Here is an 18,421-nt window from a genome sequence, read left to right on the forward strand (position 1 = left end):
AAAGAGGGAAAAACCTCATTTTTGGGATCTGATTTTTTTCCACCCAAAATTCACCCGTGGTCAGAATCCTATTTTGTGTCCGGATTTTATACTTTTTGGTCTCAGATCTAAGGCAGACCGGTATGAACTGCAAACAGACAGATGAATCTTTGCAAAAAGTAGGATAAGATGGGCATTTGGAATAAAGAGTGGTTTCGATAAGAAAATAATGGCTCCGTTAAGCAAAAAAAAAACAAAACAAAAAAACCCCTCCAACTTTTACCCTTCTGCTCAAACGCGAGCCAAATAGCCAATGAAAAACGATGTTTCCAACACAACTAGGCATTAGGTTATTGGAAAATCACCTGAAAGTTGATGTTTTAGGATGCATTCAGAAATAGCTTTCAAAATGTGTTTCCTTCCTACTCGAATTTCAGGCAAAAATGACAAAAACCTCCAGGGGTTAATGTGTTAAACGAAAAGGTGCCTCAAATATTCAGACTTCTGGGCCTAAATGATGCAATCAGCATTAACTATCATAAAATTAAATTAATAATGAAAACAGAGCATACCACTTTACAACATTAAGGAAAACATAAAGTAAAACATCAATCAGGAAGAAAGTAGTAAAACAATTTAACTGTTTATGAGACTAGTTCATTTCTGATATCATACATTTTATGACATCATGATCTCAATGATATAAAAGACTTGATAAGAGAAATGGGCTAAAAAGGTATACACTTACAAACAATCTACATGTGAGTTCAATTTATTGTCACATTATTTCATGACATCTAACTGAAAATTTTATATGTGCATACAATATAAACAGGCCAGGACTATACTTACATCCTGTATCTTTCAGCTGCTGGATGGTATTAGACATGATGCGAACACAGCCTAAGAAGCCTGCTCCCTGTTTCTTGTGGATTTTTTTATGGTTCCATACACTAATGGTAATAGAATCCTTTGGACCAACATATCTGAAATATTAATCATATAAAATGTATGATAGTGCTAGAATTACTGGCTTGGGTTTCACCAAAAGAACTTTAGTCTGGACTTGAATCCAAATCTAGAACCCTGCATCTGATTGAATGATACTAAGTTCAAATTAAAACTGACCAATTAAATTTCTAACTTTAATGATGTGGTCATCGAAGAATGTTCTATTATGGCATTTTCTGCTCTGGCTCTCATTTACCTTTGGGAAATACCCAATTTATTCTACTGTTATTTTTTTTAATGATTCTCCTCTTTTGGCATTGTTTTAATAATTTTCGAACAAATATTAAATTTGATTTTCATCATAACTACAACCTCAAGAATGTTACAATAGTGGTCAGCAGTGACTTTCCACAGAAAATCTTATAGCAACTGGGCAAACCTAAAAAAATTCATTCACCAAATTTGGCATGACCTAGCACCCGCAATGGTTTATACTTAACCCAGTAACTATAGTAACTGACCCTTAAGCAAGCTAGTGACTGAAGAGATGATTGACCTGTCAGCATGGAGCACACTTGGTGTAGGTGTCTTGCATAGAATAAATATAAACAATACTTGGTGACTTGGACATTTTGTGTGACGCAATAGTGTTAGAACTGTGATATGAGAATGGACATGATTTACTTCAGGACTGAATTTGAAACCTTAACTCCAGATATTTGTTGTTCAGATATTCTTGAGAACATCATACTATGAATTTTATTTTAAGAAATGTTATCTTTAAACAGTGTTTCATAGGCAGTCACACAACAACCCTTTACCTCATAGAGCATAGTTACAAAGTGCAGTGCACTATAAATAGAACACCTGTTACCTATTCGACTCCATATGCATAGGCCTGCCTGTTAACTGTTAAGCAATGTAGTGTATGTTGTGTTTAAAAGCAATTTTAACCATTTTACATTTTTGGTACACATCTATTATGTGTGGAAAAATTTAAGAGTGAAGTCTGATTGTTATAGCTGTGTAATTATTTTTCATGGAAGAATTTTTTTATGTGCTTTAAAATCTTGAGAGAACTCGTTCACTGTCATGTCAGTGAGGCCACGTGACCAACCGTAGCTGCCATTTCTCATACTTGAAATTTACAAGATTTTTGTCTGCGTCTACATCACTAAGTCATCTGAATTTGATAATTTATAAAAACTAATTGCTGCCTACATCAATATCAGAGCCTTTACCTAAGTTATTGAATCTTTCATATTTGTGATTCTAATTGTGAAAACTTCGTACATACTGTATGAAATCCGCGACCGGCATTTTGGAGATTGGATATGATAACCCAGTTACTTTAAATAGCAGATATCGATCAGTGAATAAACAGTGACCACGTGATCTGACATAATTGTCATTCACAGAAATGAATGTAGTATCTAATAAGATTTTTTTCCCCGAAGGTTGCGCATTGAAAAACTGGCTTAAAATAGCTGATGTTTACAGCAGGCGTCAAAAGGCACTTCCATGCGAATGGAGTAGAGGTGTCAAAAGGCGCTTCCATGTGAATGGAGTAGAGGCGTACAAAGACACTTGCATGAGGTAAAGAGATAAGTTGATTTTATTAGCCCCCCCCCCCACTTTCAAACAAGTGCAGAAATATCATGGTAATGTCAGTTCGTACATACCTTAGATGATTCGAACAATAACTTTTGGGCCCCATATCTAGAATTGGTATCTGCATTGTAAAATGAATATTTTGGGGAAATTATTACAAAGTAGATTTTGGGTCAAGTTATAGTTATGTATAATTCAGACAACAAGTTACAAGTACTACTGTGTTATGGGAGTTCTGGACCACTTTTATCACTACGTGATAAAGGTTGGTCTAGTAGAGACCCCAATATGTATATACTACTGTTTATGGGGATTCTGGACCACTCCAATGTAGAAAAATGGATGTTTTTGGACCACTCAAGGGTATAAAATGTGGGTTCTGAGCCAGTGGGTAGTCACTTCTGCACTTGTTTTGGACAACTATTGGTTGCATCAGTGTTTACATATTATATAGTGGCTTGGTTGTGTCTATGTGTGAGTGTGTGAATGCAATCAGTGGAGTATCAATAATAGGTACACTATGAGTTTCGTCTTTAAACTTTCCAAGCTCTTTTTTATCATTGTCGCAGTGGAAGGGGTGGTCTGATGGATAATCGCTGAAATTGAACATTTCTTGGTGTTGATACAGGTCTGTGTAGACATCGTTGGTGTGAAATTTGTACATGAAGGAGTCTGTATCAGTCATGAGCAACATTGCATTGTCTCCATATTTGTGTTTGAAGAATTGGTAATGAAACTTGAGTATGAGCATTTTGGAGAGATCGAGAACTGCTGCACCAATGTAGATGGTTTGGTCCGGCTTGAGATTGGTTTCTCTGGATTTGATCACAACTAGATCTTCATTGAATATTTTCATGCTTACAAAGGCATCATTGGCCACAAACTTATCTCATCATCGTAGGTTATTGATGATTTCAATTTTCTTTTGCTGCCTATAGTTTCGCATAGTTTTTCCAAACACGCATTTGTTCATGAGTTTGAAGAAGTCTTTGTTGAATGCCATGGAGGCTTAGGCACATTGTGTCATGTTGAAGTCGACGTAGGGTTTCATCCAGAGATTGTTTAAACTTAAGAGCGTGATGAACTTTATAGAGAATGAGTCTATGCTGGAGAGCTTGTTAGAGCAAGTGATGATGCATTTTGCATTTTGGTTTTGTTTGCGAAACTGGGTACTAGTTTTTTTTCACCTTGGCATCTCTAAGTCTGAATTTGTATTTCTCTTGCAGTTGTTCCCAAGAAAGCATCGAGCTGGTGACAAGAATTTGTTCAGCTAAGAATGGATAATCATTATGGACATTATACAGATGGTGTGGATATCCAAGGTAAACTTCAGTGAAATAGCCCCAGTCATCGTGGTATTGTGCTTGTCTTTCTTTGAGGAACTGTTCTCTGGTGATCTACTGAAAATCTACGGGAAGTGGTTCTGACATAGTTCTGACATAGCTGATCCATAGAAATTGTTTGTATCAAGGTATAGGATATACACTAGCAGCTTTGTCGGTTCATAGTTTTTCATGCATTTGTTGTTGGTGATGGCGTGACTTTTGTAAGAGTTCTAAAAGGTCACTCTGGATTGTTTGAGGAGGGCATCCCAGAAGAGTCCTGGTGAGGAGAAATACCAGAGTGTATCGAGGTGGTAATGGGGTCTATGCACTTGTGTCTGAAATTGTCAAGCACGTCCGCAAGCAGAAGCACATCCATTCTGAGGTAGATGTCATGATAATCTCTGAGGATTTTGCAGCTGAATTAGTTCCATATCTTGTTCGCGTATTGGTATTCATCATCAGTAATCCCAGACAGGTGCAGACAGGAATAAAAGGCATCGTGGAATGGCAGCAAAGTTTCATCAGATCTCGACCACACATCGATGTATTTGCAAGGATAATTTCATTTTTGATTGAGTAAATCCATTTTGATGCCAAATCCCTTTCCAGCAAGTTCTTCCAGTGACGTCGGCATAAACTTAAGGCTATCCATGAAACGGAAAGGACCAATCAAGAATGACACATACTTTTCAAAATTGTTGGGGATGCATTATATTTGGGTTCCAACCTTAGCGAGAAGTTGTTTAACAAGCGGATGACTGAGTGCTGCGCCAATGACATGTCCACTGTACCCTCGTGGATTAAGAGTGATCACTGGTATGAAGTCTGGATATTTGAAACATAGATTGCAATCAGCCTGAGTAGCTCCTCAATACTGACCAGTGACATGGCAATGATTTCTGACTTTTTTCTCATGTGGCTTAAAGTACTCTTCGCAGATGTGGCATCACTGAGCTGCTTTGTGATGACGCATTTTTTGTGGCCTGAGTGGAATAATTGTTGCTAGATTTTTTTCAGAGGTTGTTGATGCATTTCAATTCAGCCATGATTTGCACAAAGAACCAGACGATGCCATCTTCGCCTCATTGCTGACAACATGGTGAAGACAAAGTCAAAGTTGATATGGAAGGGTTGTGCGAATCTCAAAACTTGTTTAGAAAATTAAAGGATGAGTGAAAAAGTGAACTGACAATACTATGATGTACATCCTTGATATCTGAACAATACATAACCCACAGTTGTATGGGTATACTTGTGTATATAAAATGATTTGAACAGTTGTTAACAGAATACAGTATTTACCATACACTGTATGTTGCGTCACCGTATTTGTTGGGACACCACAAAATAACTTTTATGCAATTTTTATGTGCGCATGTTGTGGGACACCTTTTAAATCATTTGAAAATTACGTCAGAAAATGCTCTCTAAATGAAACTTTTTATTACAGTTCCATGTAGACATTTATATAAAAGAACTGCCATGTGAAAAATCTATCCTGTCATATATTGTGGACCATTTGAGTTCTGTAAATAATGCTTTTGTGGGATAATTAATAGATGCATCTTAAATTATGTGTGCTGCTGTTTCTATAGTTTATAAATCCTGTCAAGCTAAGATTTAGCACAATTTCCCCATACATTAGAACAATAGTCCATTGTTGGAAGAATATATGACTTGTAGTATAGATTGCTACCCTCATCTTATCATCAGTCCATCTGGGAATGAGATCAAAGTACACCAGAATTTCATCCATGTTAATGACCATATTGTCGGTGAAATCATCTTCTCTTCTGGCTTTCATGAATTCATCAAATGGTTTTATTTTCTCCAAATCTTTTGGGTGATGCTGGGTCATCGATGTCCATGCACTAGGCACTATATTGTATCACTTTAAAAATTGTTCCATTGTTTCAATTTATTTTCAAAACTCCCATGAATACCAGTGAAAAGATTCCAAACTTTGCTTCCTTATCTCAGCCATCTTTGTATATCAAAATAAAAAATTAAAAAATTGGCACACTTAAACGAATCCAAAATCATCTTCCGAAGTCGGATTGCTTTATAATAAAGTAACCGTTGTATAAATATCCTATAAAAAGAAAGAAAAAAATACCCAGCACACTTAAAAGATTCCAAAGTCAGTTTCTGAGGTCGGTTGGCTTTGTAATAAAATAACCAACCTTTGTACTGATATATAAAAAAAATGCTTCAAAGTAGTCAAAGTTGGCTTCCAAGGTTGGCTTTCTTTGTAATAAAAAGAACCTTTGTCTTTGAGGTCTTGTTGGTAAGTCAAACAATGAGTTTACTGCTCACTGCCAGTTGTGTTTATTCGCCGTCCTGGCTTCTATTTGCTTGGCATCTGTAGTTATATTTAATACAAATGGGCATTGATGACTGCAGGTAAATAGTATGCACAACAATAACTTGCTTTAAATGATACTTTTTGTAACCAATGCTAGCAAAAAATGCCCTCAAGTGAAAGTATTTTCAAATAATGATTATTATTTGGAAGCTACTATCATATAGTTGACCTGGATATTATTCAGTCTTGGTTATTTTTCACCTAACACCATGTCATGCATGAACAGCAGTTGTCTTCAAGTGATCAGTTGATTATTTCCATCTCGTCTGCGATTTTGTTGGATCCAGTTTTCAGTCAGATAACATATTCAGACCTCTGAGTACAACCAAACATGATTTGTTTCCCAATGTTCATGTTAATGAACAATGTGCCCTGTGTTACTGGACATAAATGATACATACTACAGTATGGAAGCCTACAAAACATATATGGAGTTTGTGGATATATTTCATTTTTTAATGCTCATGATAAAAATGGAATAAATGAAAACAATACAATGTTAGTTTCTTTCATCTTACAGAAAAACCTGTTATGAGAGACCGTCCCTTCTGCCAACAAAAAACTGTCTCTCAAGACAGATGGTCTCTCATAACAGGTTTGTACAAAAAGCCCCATTTCCAAGGTCCAGTTTAATGAAAAATAACCACAATCACTGAATATATATTCTATAACTTTATTAACAGTTCTTGCTAAAATATTATATGCATTCATCTGAAAACAAAATTATATAGCAATAAGATATACTTCTATCATTAAACATGAAATCACATTTACATCTGAAGATCACATGTACATGTATTAGCATATGAAATCATTTCTGATTTACTCCTTTTCCTTTATAACATCAAATTTGTTTTACCGACTTCTGACCCACTATTTTGGGAGTGGTCTGCTTTTTTCACCTCTTTAAATTATAATAATTATTTTTTCCAGTACTAAAATTTGTCTCTTTTTAGTTGGAGGTTAGACCATTGTTATTAAGGTTCTAGGTATTAACATTATTAGTGCTCAACTGTAATATCGACTATAAAGACAGCTTTGACTGGGCTTTGGGAAAATATGAAAAATCTACACATGTGCATTGCATATCTAACAATGATTGAAATAAAAAGAAACGTTATCTCATCCACAAATAGAATGGCTTAAATTCAAAGAAGACATGCAGGGATTAACTCTATACACAAGTGTGTAACCCGGTCGCACCAACTTGAATAGACGACAGCTTAGTGACTGGGATGAAATCACTGTAACATAGGGGAAAAAACAACAAACATCACAAGTCTTTAACACTATCAATCTAATCTCGCAAACGATTCTCTCTTGCTGGTTTTATAGGCAAAGAACTTATTCACCCCCAAGCAATACTGATGAACTCTAAAGACAAACGATATACACAACCACTACATCAATTTTGGCACTACAATGTCAATTCGCGACATGTACATTAGCCTGATCGCCGGACTCAGACTGTAGCATCTGTCACCAGTAGTCAAAATACTTTTTTTTTTTTTTGGGGGGGGGGTATTCTTTTTATGTTTGTTTAACAATCATTACTAATCATGTGGTCATTGTTACCAATGATTACATATAGGTCAGTGGTGTCTATGTTCTCGCGATACAGTTGTTCACAGGGATACTGGGTCCTATTCAAACATAATGGATGCTAGAAGGCCGGGAACCAGAATAAGTGCGGGAATAATCTACATGTACTTTAGTATGGGTTACAATAGAAACTATAAAACACAAGCTAACCGACAAAAATTAGCCTCTTTTATATTTTTAGAAGCGGTCATTGTTACAGGGATTAAATTTAAATAAAGGTCTGTGGAGTGTATCCTAGTTTTTGCGATGTGGTTGTTCATAGCAGTGTAAAATGCATATTTTGCCAAGATATCGTGTCACTGGTCATGTTCAGCAGAGGTCGCTCATGACAGAGAGTTTATAATAAAATCAATCTGTGCATTATAACTGTGGTTGAAAATGACAGGTGGTCGCAAATAAAAGGTTTTACTATATTATCATGTAAGCATTTTGTTTACCTATTATATTGCAATGTGCACTGGCGGGGGGAGCCATATTTCAATACAAATTTATTTCGTTTCTTAAGTCTTGGGACATGTGACCAAGGTGCAAAAAGTTTCACCATAAGTTCTGGGACAGGAAAAAAAAAATATTTTATCATGTCCCAATATATATGATAAATATGGTATGTTGAGAAGCTGAAAATATAATAAAGTATAAACTAATCACCTGTTTCATATACAAAATATACACACAGTAACACATAGTTAGAATGAGAATTACCCTTTAAAAAAAAAACCCGATTGTATGTTTACAAGATACTGTTCAATTGTTTCTCGTTATTCAGCACAAGACAAGAAATCTTAAACATCATTTGTTTCCACCAATAACAAGGAATCACAGCTATAAAGTTCATGACTGTCCAAAAGAACTGACTCTCAAGATTTCAGTTTTGACTCTTCAGATTTTCATTCTAACTCCTGAGATTGTGGGGTCAGGGGTCAACTGACTCTTCAATTTTTAAATCTATTGAGAACCCTGGTTTGGGTGACTAATGTAGATGCAACTGAAATTCTCTGCATTCAGGAATGTCGGCACAGTCAACCCTAGCTGGTTTGGACAGATGTGAATCTGTTAATCACTGTGAATCTATGAAATATGGACCAATGTGCATTAATGGTGCAGCAAACAGCTCAATGAAAATAAAAATGTCACTCACTGGTAAAAAAAAATATTACATCATAGTAACATAGTTTTTATATGGTTCAGTTACTGTCAATGATATGTATCCATTTCTTATTCTCACTGTGGTACATCCATATACTTATTCTGCTCTAAGATACTGAAAACACAAAAGTCACCCAAGCATGAAAACTACATCACAGTGACCTTGTTCTGGTAAGATTTTGTCACTTTCCTTCAGATGTATCCACATATCAATTTCCATAAATGAAACAAGTGTCCAAGATACTGAGAATGTAACAAATAATTGGCTTAACCCTTTACCTCATACAAGCGTCTTTGGACACCTCTACTCCATTCGCATGGAAGCGCCTTTTGACGCCTGCTGTAAACATCAACCATTTTGAGCTAGTTTTTGTAGCGCCACCTTCAGGCAAAACCCCCTATTAGATACTACATTCATTTCTGCGAATGACAATTATGTCAGATTATGTGGTCGCTATTCATGCACTGGTCGATATCTGCTATTTAAAGTAACTGGGTCGTGATCTCCACTCTCCAAAATGGTAGCCACGGATTTAATTCAGTATGCACGATTAGAATAACAACCACGAAAGATTCAATAAATTAGGTAAAGTCTCTGATATTGATGTAGGCAGCAATTAGTTTTTACAAATTATCAAATTCAGATGACTTAGTGATGTAGACGCAGACGAAAACTTGTAAATTTCGAGTATCAGAAATGGCAGCTACGGTTGGTCACGCGGCCTCACTGACATGATGGTGAACAAGTTCTCTCTCGATTTTAAAGCATATAAAATATTCTTTCGTGAAAAATAATTACACAGCTATAACAATCAGACTTTACTCTTAAATTTTTCCACATATAATAGATGTGTACCTAAAACGTAAAATGGTTCAAATCGCTGTTAAACGTAACACCACTAAATTGCTTAACAATTCACAGGCAGGCCTATGCGTATGCAGTCGGCTAGGTAACAGGTGTTCTATTTGTCACTATGCTCTATGAGGTAAAGGATTAAGATCAAAAAGTTACTCAAGTGTGAATATTAAGTCAGTCATTTATATTTTGCATGCCTTAGCTAAATATCTTTGGACAAATCTACATAGCAATTTTCATGAGTGAAGGTTGAATAGGGTCCAAAATATTAAGACCATAATGAATGAACAAATAAACACACAAACAAATGGGCAAATTGCTGTACACCTGTCCAAATGTTCTGACATGGGGTCAACAAGGACAGTGGTTTTCAAAGTAGTCAAGAAGCAGAGCTAAAAACCTCATCACAGTTCTAGTTTAATTTCAAATGGCCAACTATCAACATACAACTTGGCACAGTCCATGTAGTGCAGAATAACCAATTAACTGTTCACTTTCATGGTGAGCAGAAAAATATGATAAGCCTCTGCTTTTCACTGTTGAAATTCAGTCAACAATCTTAAACAAGAGGTTCTAGTGGACCTGATAACACTCACCTAGCTTACATAACTTAACTGTTGATTATTTTATGATGCAATTTTATGTAGGATTGCAAGAACATAACCCCATATATATATCTTCCAACCTTTATATCATGTTGATTTTACTAGTTCAAATATGTTTTTCTGTAAAAGATAAAGGCATAATTAATATGCATAAAGCAAGCTCACTGCAAAAACTATCAAATATCTTGATAAAAAATGCTTTCCATGTTTAATCAAAAAAAGTGAGAAATACGGTCTCCAGACATGTAAAAAGCTCAGCAAATCAGCTGCAAGATCACCTCATTATGATATTATGATGGGAAAACCTGTCCAAGTTCATGATGATATCTCATTTACCAAGTTGAAGCAAAACACAAGCTAAATTCAGTCGTCTCCAGAGTGGTAACCAGCTCAACCAACCAAGATACAAGTTATCTCATGAATATGTGTACATTTTGCTCTTAAGTTCTTACAATATCTTGATGATAGAAAATGATTAAGCAACTCTTGCCAAACTCTGCTAATAAACTGAATCACTAGTGTTGACATACCTAATCAGATGCAAGATTAGATCAATAATACGTATGGATCTCCCCCAACATCAAATCTGTCAATGATCATGATGACCCAATATCAAATCTGTCAAAGATCATGATGTAAGAAGTTCAGCTAATTAGATCATTAATATGTACAGATCTCACCCAATCTAAAATCAGTCAGAGATCATAAAATGTGAGAAGCTCAGCTAATCTGATGCATGATCAGATCATTAATACATCTGAATCTCACTCAATGTCAAAACTATCAAGATGTTGATAATACTATTCCAAGTTTTATCTTAATTATTCTAAACTATGGCCTCCAGATTTGTGACAAGATTGACCAATCAAGGTAAGATCATGATCAAACTTATTGGAGATCATGATGATGTAAGCCCAGCATTATCTGATCAAAAATAAGGCCCATATAAGATAACTATTACAAAAAATTATATGCTTCATTGACTTTGGCTAAGTTTGGGGTTTAGGCATTGACTTTGGCTAAGTTTGGGGTTTAGGTTAGTTTCTCAAGCACCATTAGACAAAGAGTCCTGCAAATACTGTATGAATGATAAATGTGATGGTAAGTAAACCATCATAACTCTTAAAAACATGATTTCCAAGTTTAATTACAATCAATGAGAAATACAGTCTCTAGACATATAACTAGCTCAGCCAATCCGCTGCAGATGGAAAGATCTCGCTCAAAGAATCTGTCCTAGTTCAAAACTAGATTACTGAGACCAAAATGTCATGCATCTGTTAACTTTTGTAAAGTTATGCAATTGGTTCAGTTTCTGAGCTGGTGTTAGCCACAGGGTCAATTAACTGTGTTATGTAACTGCATCTTAGTGAATGCAACACCATACTATCAATGTAGGTCAATTCAACCTTTATTTCTCACTTTTGAGAGTTTAAATCTATATCTCAGTGAGTTTCACATATAAATTTGGTTTCAAAGTCATATTGGCAGACTGTAACCAACAATTATATAGCTAGCCTCTGCTAAGTTTTACATAGTCTAAACATACTTAGCATGCAGAAAATATGTTCAGACTATATTATTTTTTAGAATGAAATGTTGGGCCCTGTGACAGGGCACAAAAGATATAAAACAAAAGAAAACAGCCTTCTTTTGGACTTTATCAAAAGAGAGCTACGATAACAAATTGATAAAAACCTGACAATTTTTCAACATTTTTTCTTAAAATCTACTGTCCGGCCCTAACAACCAAATTTTTGGAAATAATGTCATAAGCCTTGAGTCTCCTTGAAGTGAAAATTAGCATGACCACTATTACAAGTACAGTTTATGAATCCATAACTACCCTGATTATCCAATGGGAATGAAACTGTACACCTGTGCCACGTACTGATACATATCAGGCTATACAAATCCTACAATATGACATATAATTACATATTAGCCACACTGATGGTAAAATTACTATAATACATTTTAGTTCACCATGTGAATGTAAGCTTATGAATGACATTTTCAAGTCAAAATAGTTAGTGCCAAATATACAATGTATCAGAACTGATTCCTCTTGTTATAAAAAACCATGATAGCTCATTTGGGAGAGCATCAAAATTCTAATGAGTCAGCTTCAATATACACCCAGGTCAGTTGCTTATGTGTGTCCTTGGGAAAGTTGATATGGATATAAATATTGTGACTATTTAAATATAAAGTCAAGGGGTATGGTATGTATTTTTATAATTTCCAGTAAAGTAAATTACTGGTATGCAAAACTGGTATGCAAAAAAAAAAGCATGAACAAGGGGTAAAGTCTCTCTTATTTCAATCACAATGTCCAAGAAGAATTGTGTGCTGGAATATTTATGTTCATGTCATGGTTATCAATTTTCTGTCTATTCTAATACATACGTGTATAAACAAATCCTAATAACCAAATGACAACAAATATCTAAATTAACTTCTTTTTGGACAGGAAACATCTGATCCAAAACTTTTAACCAGTTCTGCTATAAGACAATGGATTGGGACTAACAATTTTTTAATGCCTTTAGATTTGCTCTGATGTAAGATTTTTATGAAAAAGCAGAACAAATCAAGTTTCCCTCAAAGGGACTGACAATCTACTATTGAAACGAATTGCAAGATATGAAATTTCTTCATTTTAACTGGAGAGTGTTGGAAGAAGTAGCAATGATTTGCAAGATATCCACTGGTCATTGTGGCAGCAATAATGAATATCTGAGCACTACCATTTTCATTTAGGATCAACTAACAATTTTGTGCTAATGAATGAGCAGATGGATGACAGACAACATGACATCACATATGCTTCTCTGGTCTACAACCAACAGAGCAAAAAGATAATTTTTCCTCCATAAACTGATTATTATAATCTGGACAAACAATGCAGAAATTTAGTTGGAAACACAATTTTTAACTTTGCTTGGACTGACAAACAAAGTATGTTTCCTGATCTGCATGACTTGCCTCCAGAGTTATGTCCCTTGATACTGGGCCAATTATACTTACAGGTCATAATGCTGGTTCCACTTTGGGTCCAGTGTGTTTTTACAGGTGTCTGTTGAGTGGCACTGGCCCGAACCATCAACACTGATCTTTGCAAACGGATCAGGAAGACCTAGTTAATGAAGCAGAAAATTAGAACCCAAAATTGTAAAACTGGGTCATGAATAATAGAATCCATCATATGCATTCATATAAGATTGGAAAGCTCCACCAAAGTGTCAAAATTTGGCATCAGACACACAGCTGTGCCAAGAGTCTGATGCAAAATTTTAGTCCCAAGAGTGGAAGTTTCCAATCCTATATTGAATCATTGATAGACTCTTTGTCTCACATTTCTGAATGAAAAATGTGGCTTGAAGCAAAAATGGTATATTATGAATACTGCTGTAACTTTCAAAAAGCAGACCACCCATTGAAAATTTCCTTAACCTAAGACAGAGTATAAAAGGTTCAGTTTACACTGAAAAAATTATGTTTAAACATCCAATGATATTACACACATTTTAACTTTCAAACAACAGTGACTGAAAGTGATACAGTAATGGTAATGTCCAGAAGGGACACTGCAGTGCTGAGATGTCAGTTCCTGAGGTGCCAGAGAATGAGACAACCAAACATTCTCCACCTCCAATACAGCAGCCCTAAGAACATTCTTACTGTGATCCAGTAAGACATCTAAATTATGTATGGCATATAGATTGTGCAATGATATAAATGCTAACAGGTCCTGTAAGTATGTAAATGTGTTAAAATTAATGGTTATCTTGCTTACTGTGAAAGAATGTTCAAGTAATAACTGAAACTGGAAAGCATTTGTTACTTCCTGAAAAAACTCAAACTTCACAAGTTCTAGTGATTTTTTAAAACAGATCACTAATATTTAGATATTATGGGATTGTGAACTTCAAGCAAAAAAACCAACAAGACTAACTTACCTCAGAAACTGAAGAGTTTGACAACATGCAAAACTATTCATCTCCGAAAATAAAGATTTGATAATGGAGTGCTCCAATAAGCATCGGCAGTTTTATGCTTTACCAGATAGTAGAGTTGCTTTATTTAGCGATTATGGTGCAGAGTGCGTGTATGCTATGCTCATAGGAGATGGTCAATGTCATTCACGAGTCAGAATGAAGTTCACTTGTGCGAGGTAGAATAAAGCCATCCTGCATTGTGATCATTGGACAACACAATCATACACATATAGGAATGTGAAAACAAATTATTCCCACTTCTTTGTGTATTCAATTTTCTTAAAGTGACAAAAATGCTAACAACAGTCTATTACATGCACTATGAAAACAAAGGTAAACACTATGATAAATTTATATGATGAGTCTTTCTTAAGTTTCCCAGAAGGGACACTGCAGTGCTGAGATGTCAGTTCCTGAGATGCCAGAGAATGAGACAACCAAACATTCTCCACCTCCAATACAGCAGCCCTAAGAACATTCTTACTGTGATCCAGTAGGACATTCAATGTGTCCTGAGCAATGTTCCTGCAGATTTGGAGCAGCTCTGATGATAGCAGCATGGACACTGACAAAGCACCTAAAAAGTTTTGGCAACTATCTTCAGCAAGCAATATAGCATTAGTGTTGAAAAAGATTCCTCCTCCAGAAGAATGAAAGAAGCTGTCAAGAAAAGATAGGTACATGAGGCTATTTTTACAAGTGAATGTCCTGCAAGTTCCAGCATCTTCACTGGAAGGTAAGCCCAGGTTCCTATAAAAAATACCCCATTTGCAAACCCCATGTGTCTGTGTGTGCTTACAATGCCAGTCTGGACACAGGACACTGAAACAAGCAGTTGTGGAAACAAAAAGGAGAGCACAATATGCTTTATATTGTCTAGAAAATTCCCAGCCTTTCAAAAACCTTGCAGGAAAGCTCCCATATCATGGTCAAATGAGGGAGTAAAAAGAGATCTTGTTAGGAAGTAGGCCGCTGTTTGTTTCTTTTTTGTCCTCCACACCTGAAGACTTGAGACACATATCCTGAGAAAAAAGGTGAAATACTCTGTTTACTGCCTTACCAAAAGATCAGATCTCTTTGTCTTCCTTTGCCTATACCTACAAGTGGAAAGAATTGGCAGACCTGGAGGTGGGAAAGGGGACCATCTCAGTAGTTCCTCCACAAAATTGTCAAGTCCAACAAAACCAAAAGGTTGTCATCGTCCTGCTCCTGCATAGATGGGATTTCCTGACCCAGTGTCTCTCTGATAATATGGGTATACTCTATAACCCATATTACCCCCATCAATCATATATCAAAATATAGGGAATTAAAGGTTCTTTGAATTATACCTGAATTAGTCTAAAGTACACTATACATAGCAGCTATTAAAATAGGAAAAATGAATTTTGCCTGACTAGACAATACCAGCTTCTGAAAGTGCAATGAATAAATTACCAAATATATAAAATGTAAAAAAAGTTATCAGCTCTTTTTTATACAATTTACCTCTGAAGTTCAGGAAGTGAAAATGACCAAGTAGAGCTAGCACTTTTTTGAAAGGTGCACATCTGAAGTAAGGCCAAGCTGTATACTCTATAACCCATATTATCCCCATCAATCATATATCAAAATACAGGGAATTAAAGGTTCTTTGAATTATACCTAAGATATACAAGGTCTTTTTTAAAAAGCCAGTATAACCAGTGAGGAAAGCCAGGGAAATTCTTTTTCTTTAAAATCCTAACCTATGCAAAATACAAAACTGAAGAGTGCCTCTTTACTCCTTTAGCACTGAAGAGTACTGGGGGACAAAGGGAATTCACTCTCCCTTTACTGGTACACATTTCTGGGACATAGGCAGCTAATAATTGTTATGATTAAATTCCACATTTGATGAACAAATAGAATAAAGATGCAGAAACCAAACAAAGTTATTATTTTTCTTTTGGCAATACTGGTTTGTATTTTTCCCAAGGAAAGTATTCTTACCACAAGCAAAAATACAAACCTGAAATGCCATATCAGTAGTAAATGAAATTCTGAACTACAGCACATAAGGAAATACCCTAACAGCATACAAGGGAAGGGGATGAACAGAGAAGAGAACTACTAGACAAACATGGTGCAATAATATCCCCTAAACTATCATGAGAACCAAATTCACAACCAATAATGATAATCACTCAATTAAAATGGAAAATTTGAATAATCTGCTGAAAAATATATTTCAATATGAAAATGATGGCAAATTTCTGACAGCGAATTGCACACAACTAAGCATACAAGTTTCAAAGGAAAAACAGTGTCCCGCATGAGAAGCTGGCACTATAGTCAGACTGGTTCTTGGTTCTCTCTGTTATATATTTCTAGAACATTCCAAATATTGGAAGGTTTGAATTATGAGCTCAGGCAAAGTGTCATAGCATCCTGGATGACAAGCAAGCCAATAGCGTGAGGTACTGTATTACTGCTACTATTTTGTTTTTAATTTTGCATTATCTTAACGCATAAGACTATTCTTTATACATGTACATTTTTAGCAGATTTGTCTGCATACATGTAAAATATGCAGTAACACAGTAAATTAACAACTTTGTTGTCACAGTTGTCTTTTGAAGCTTAAAGAATCAATGTATTATAGTTTTAAATTAAACTTATTGTAATGACTGTATGTCTTAGGACATGATAAGTCTTGGGACATTCTTCATTATTTTCAAAAGTAATTCTTTTATGACCTATAAATGTAGGGACACAAAATTATATCAAGTTTATCATGTACAATAAGTCTTGGGATACCTTCAACATTTGTTTGAAAAGTCAATAAATATATTAAATTTTCTTCTGTTTCCTTATTATTTTAGCTCAAATGTGTTTAATTTGATTAATGACAAGTGTTGAGCATTAGCGAGTTACTGTAAACATTTACAACAGTAACCTATTCCTTGTATCTTAAGTTTATTATTGTTTAAGCATCATTGCATTAGAATATTATATCAAGGCACCAGTAATTATGTTTTTATCTACCTTGAAAAAAATGTAAATACCTAACTCAATACGCTGTTCACAACTACCGTAATCTGTCAATCAAGTTATTACAATCGGAATGTTCTACGCCTTTTCCATCAATTCAAGAAATAAACCTCACATGTAACTCATCCCCATTGAAAATTATATTCTGAACTACTTTTGTTCACATGGAACAATATGGTAGTGGAAGGAGACACATCACAATCAGATTATCATCGACCTTTGCTGTTGTATAGTATGCAGTGCGCTCTGCTGGAGGCGAATCACCAAACAAACAAAAATTGATGTATATTCCTACAACTACTTCTGGGGTTATTTAAAAAATTCTGGTGCCATGTCAAAATGTCTGCTAACAGATTCAGTGGAAAATATGCCATCAAAATAAACAAATATGTTTGCAAGTTGGATAGGCAAATTTAAATGTGTGAAGCACAGCGAAAAGGGAGAAAGCTTTGTGTAATGCACAGCTTGCAACACATATTTGAACATTTCTAGTGGGGGAAAAAATTATCTTACAAGACACTTGAAAAAATTGTCACATAATGTGCCTACAGTAATGCAAATGTTTGCACCAACATCAGTAGACAGTGTCACTAAAGCAGAGGTTTTGTTTTGCTAACTTTATGGTGGAGCATAATTTACCATTCTTGGTTGCTGATCATTTTAGTGCACTGTGTAAGGTTTAATTTTGCTGCAAAGGACTATGATAACAAACATTGTTAAAAATGCACTGGACCCAATGTATGAGAATCAAGTAACTTTACTATGCAAGGAAAACCCTTTCTCAGTGATGATGGATGAGTCAAATGATAGTGGTGATGAAAAGTGCCTAGCAATTCTTGTAAGGGTGTCTGACAGTGACATTCACAGAGTGTCAACCAAATTCCTGGCTTTGCCCATCTGCAATATTGGAACTGGTAAAAACCTTTTCAACTGTCTATAAGAAGTCTTAACAGACAGACAGATTCCAT

General features: G+C 35.3%; 1 protein-coding gene across 1 annotated transcript in view; it reads right to left on the reverse strand.

The window, feature by feature from the left end:
- LOC149803244 (E3 ubiquitin-protein ligase SMURF2-like) overlaps positions 1 to 18,421 on the reverse strand; it is a 149,254-nt gene that overhangs the window by 112,453 nt on the left and 18,380 nt on the right. The window contains exons 3-4 of the mRNA XM_089952892.1: positions 13,471 to 13,579; positions 832 to 965 (exon numbers count right to left, since the gene is read on the reverse strand). Coding sequence (XP_089809018.1) covers positions 832 to 965; positions 13,471 to 13,579 — 243 coding nt within the window. The remainder of the gene's footprint in view (positions 1 to 831; positions 966 to 13,470; positions 13,580 to 18,421) is intronic.

The sequence above is a fragment of the Sinohyriopsis cumingii genome, chromosome 3 (assembly GCF_028554795.1).
Source record: "Sinohyriopsis cumingii isolate HCF-2022 chromosome 3, ASM2855479v2, whole genome shotgun sequence".
Classification (NCBI taxonomy): domain Eukaryota; kingdom Metazoa; phylum Mollusca; class Bivalvia; order Unionida; family Unionidae; genus Sinohyriopsis; species Sinohyriopsis cumingii.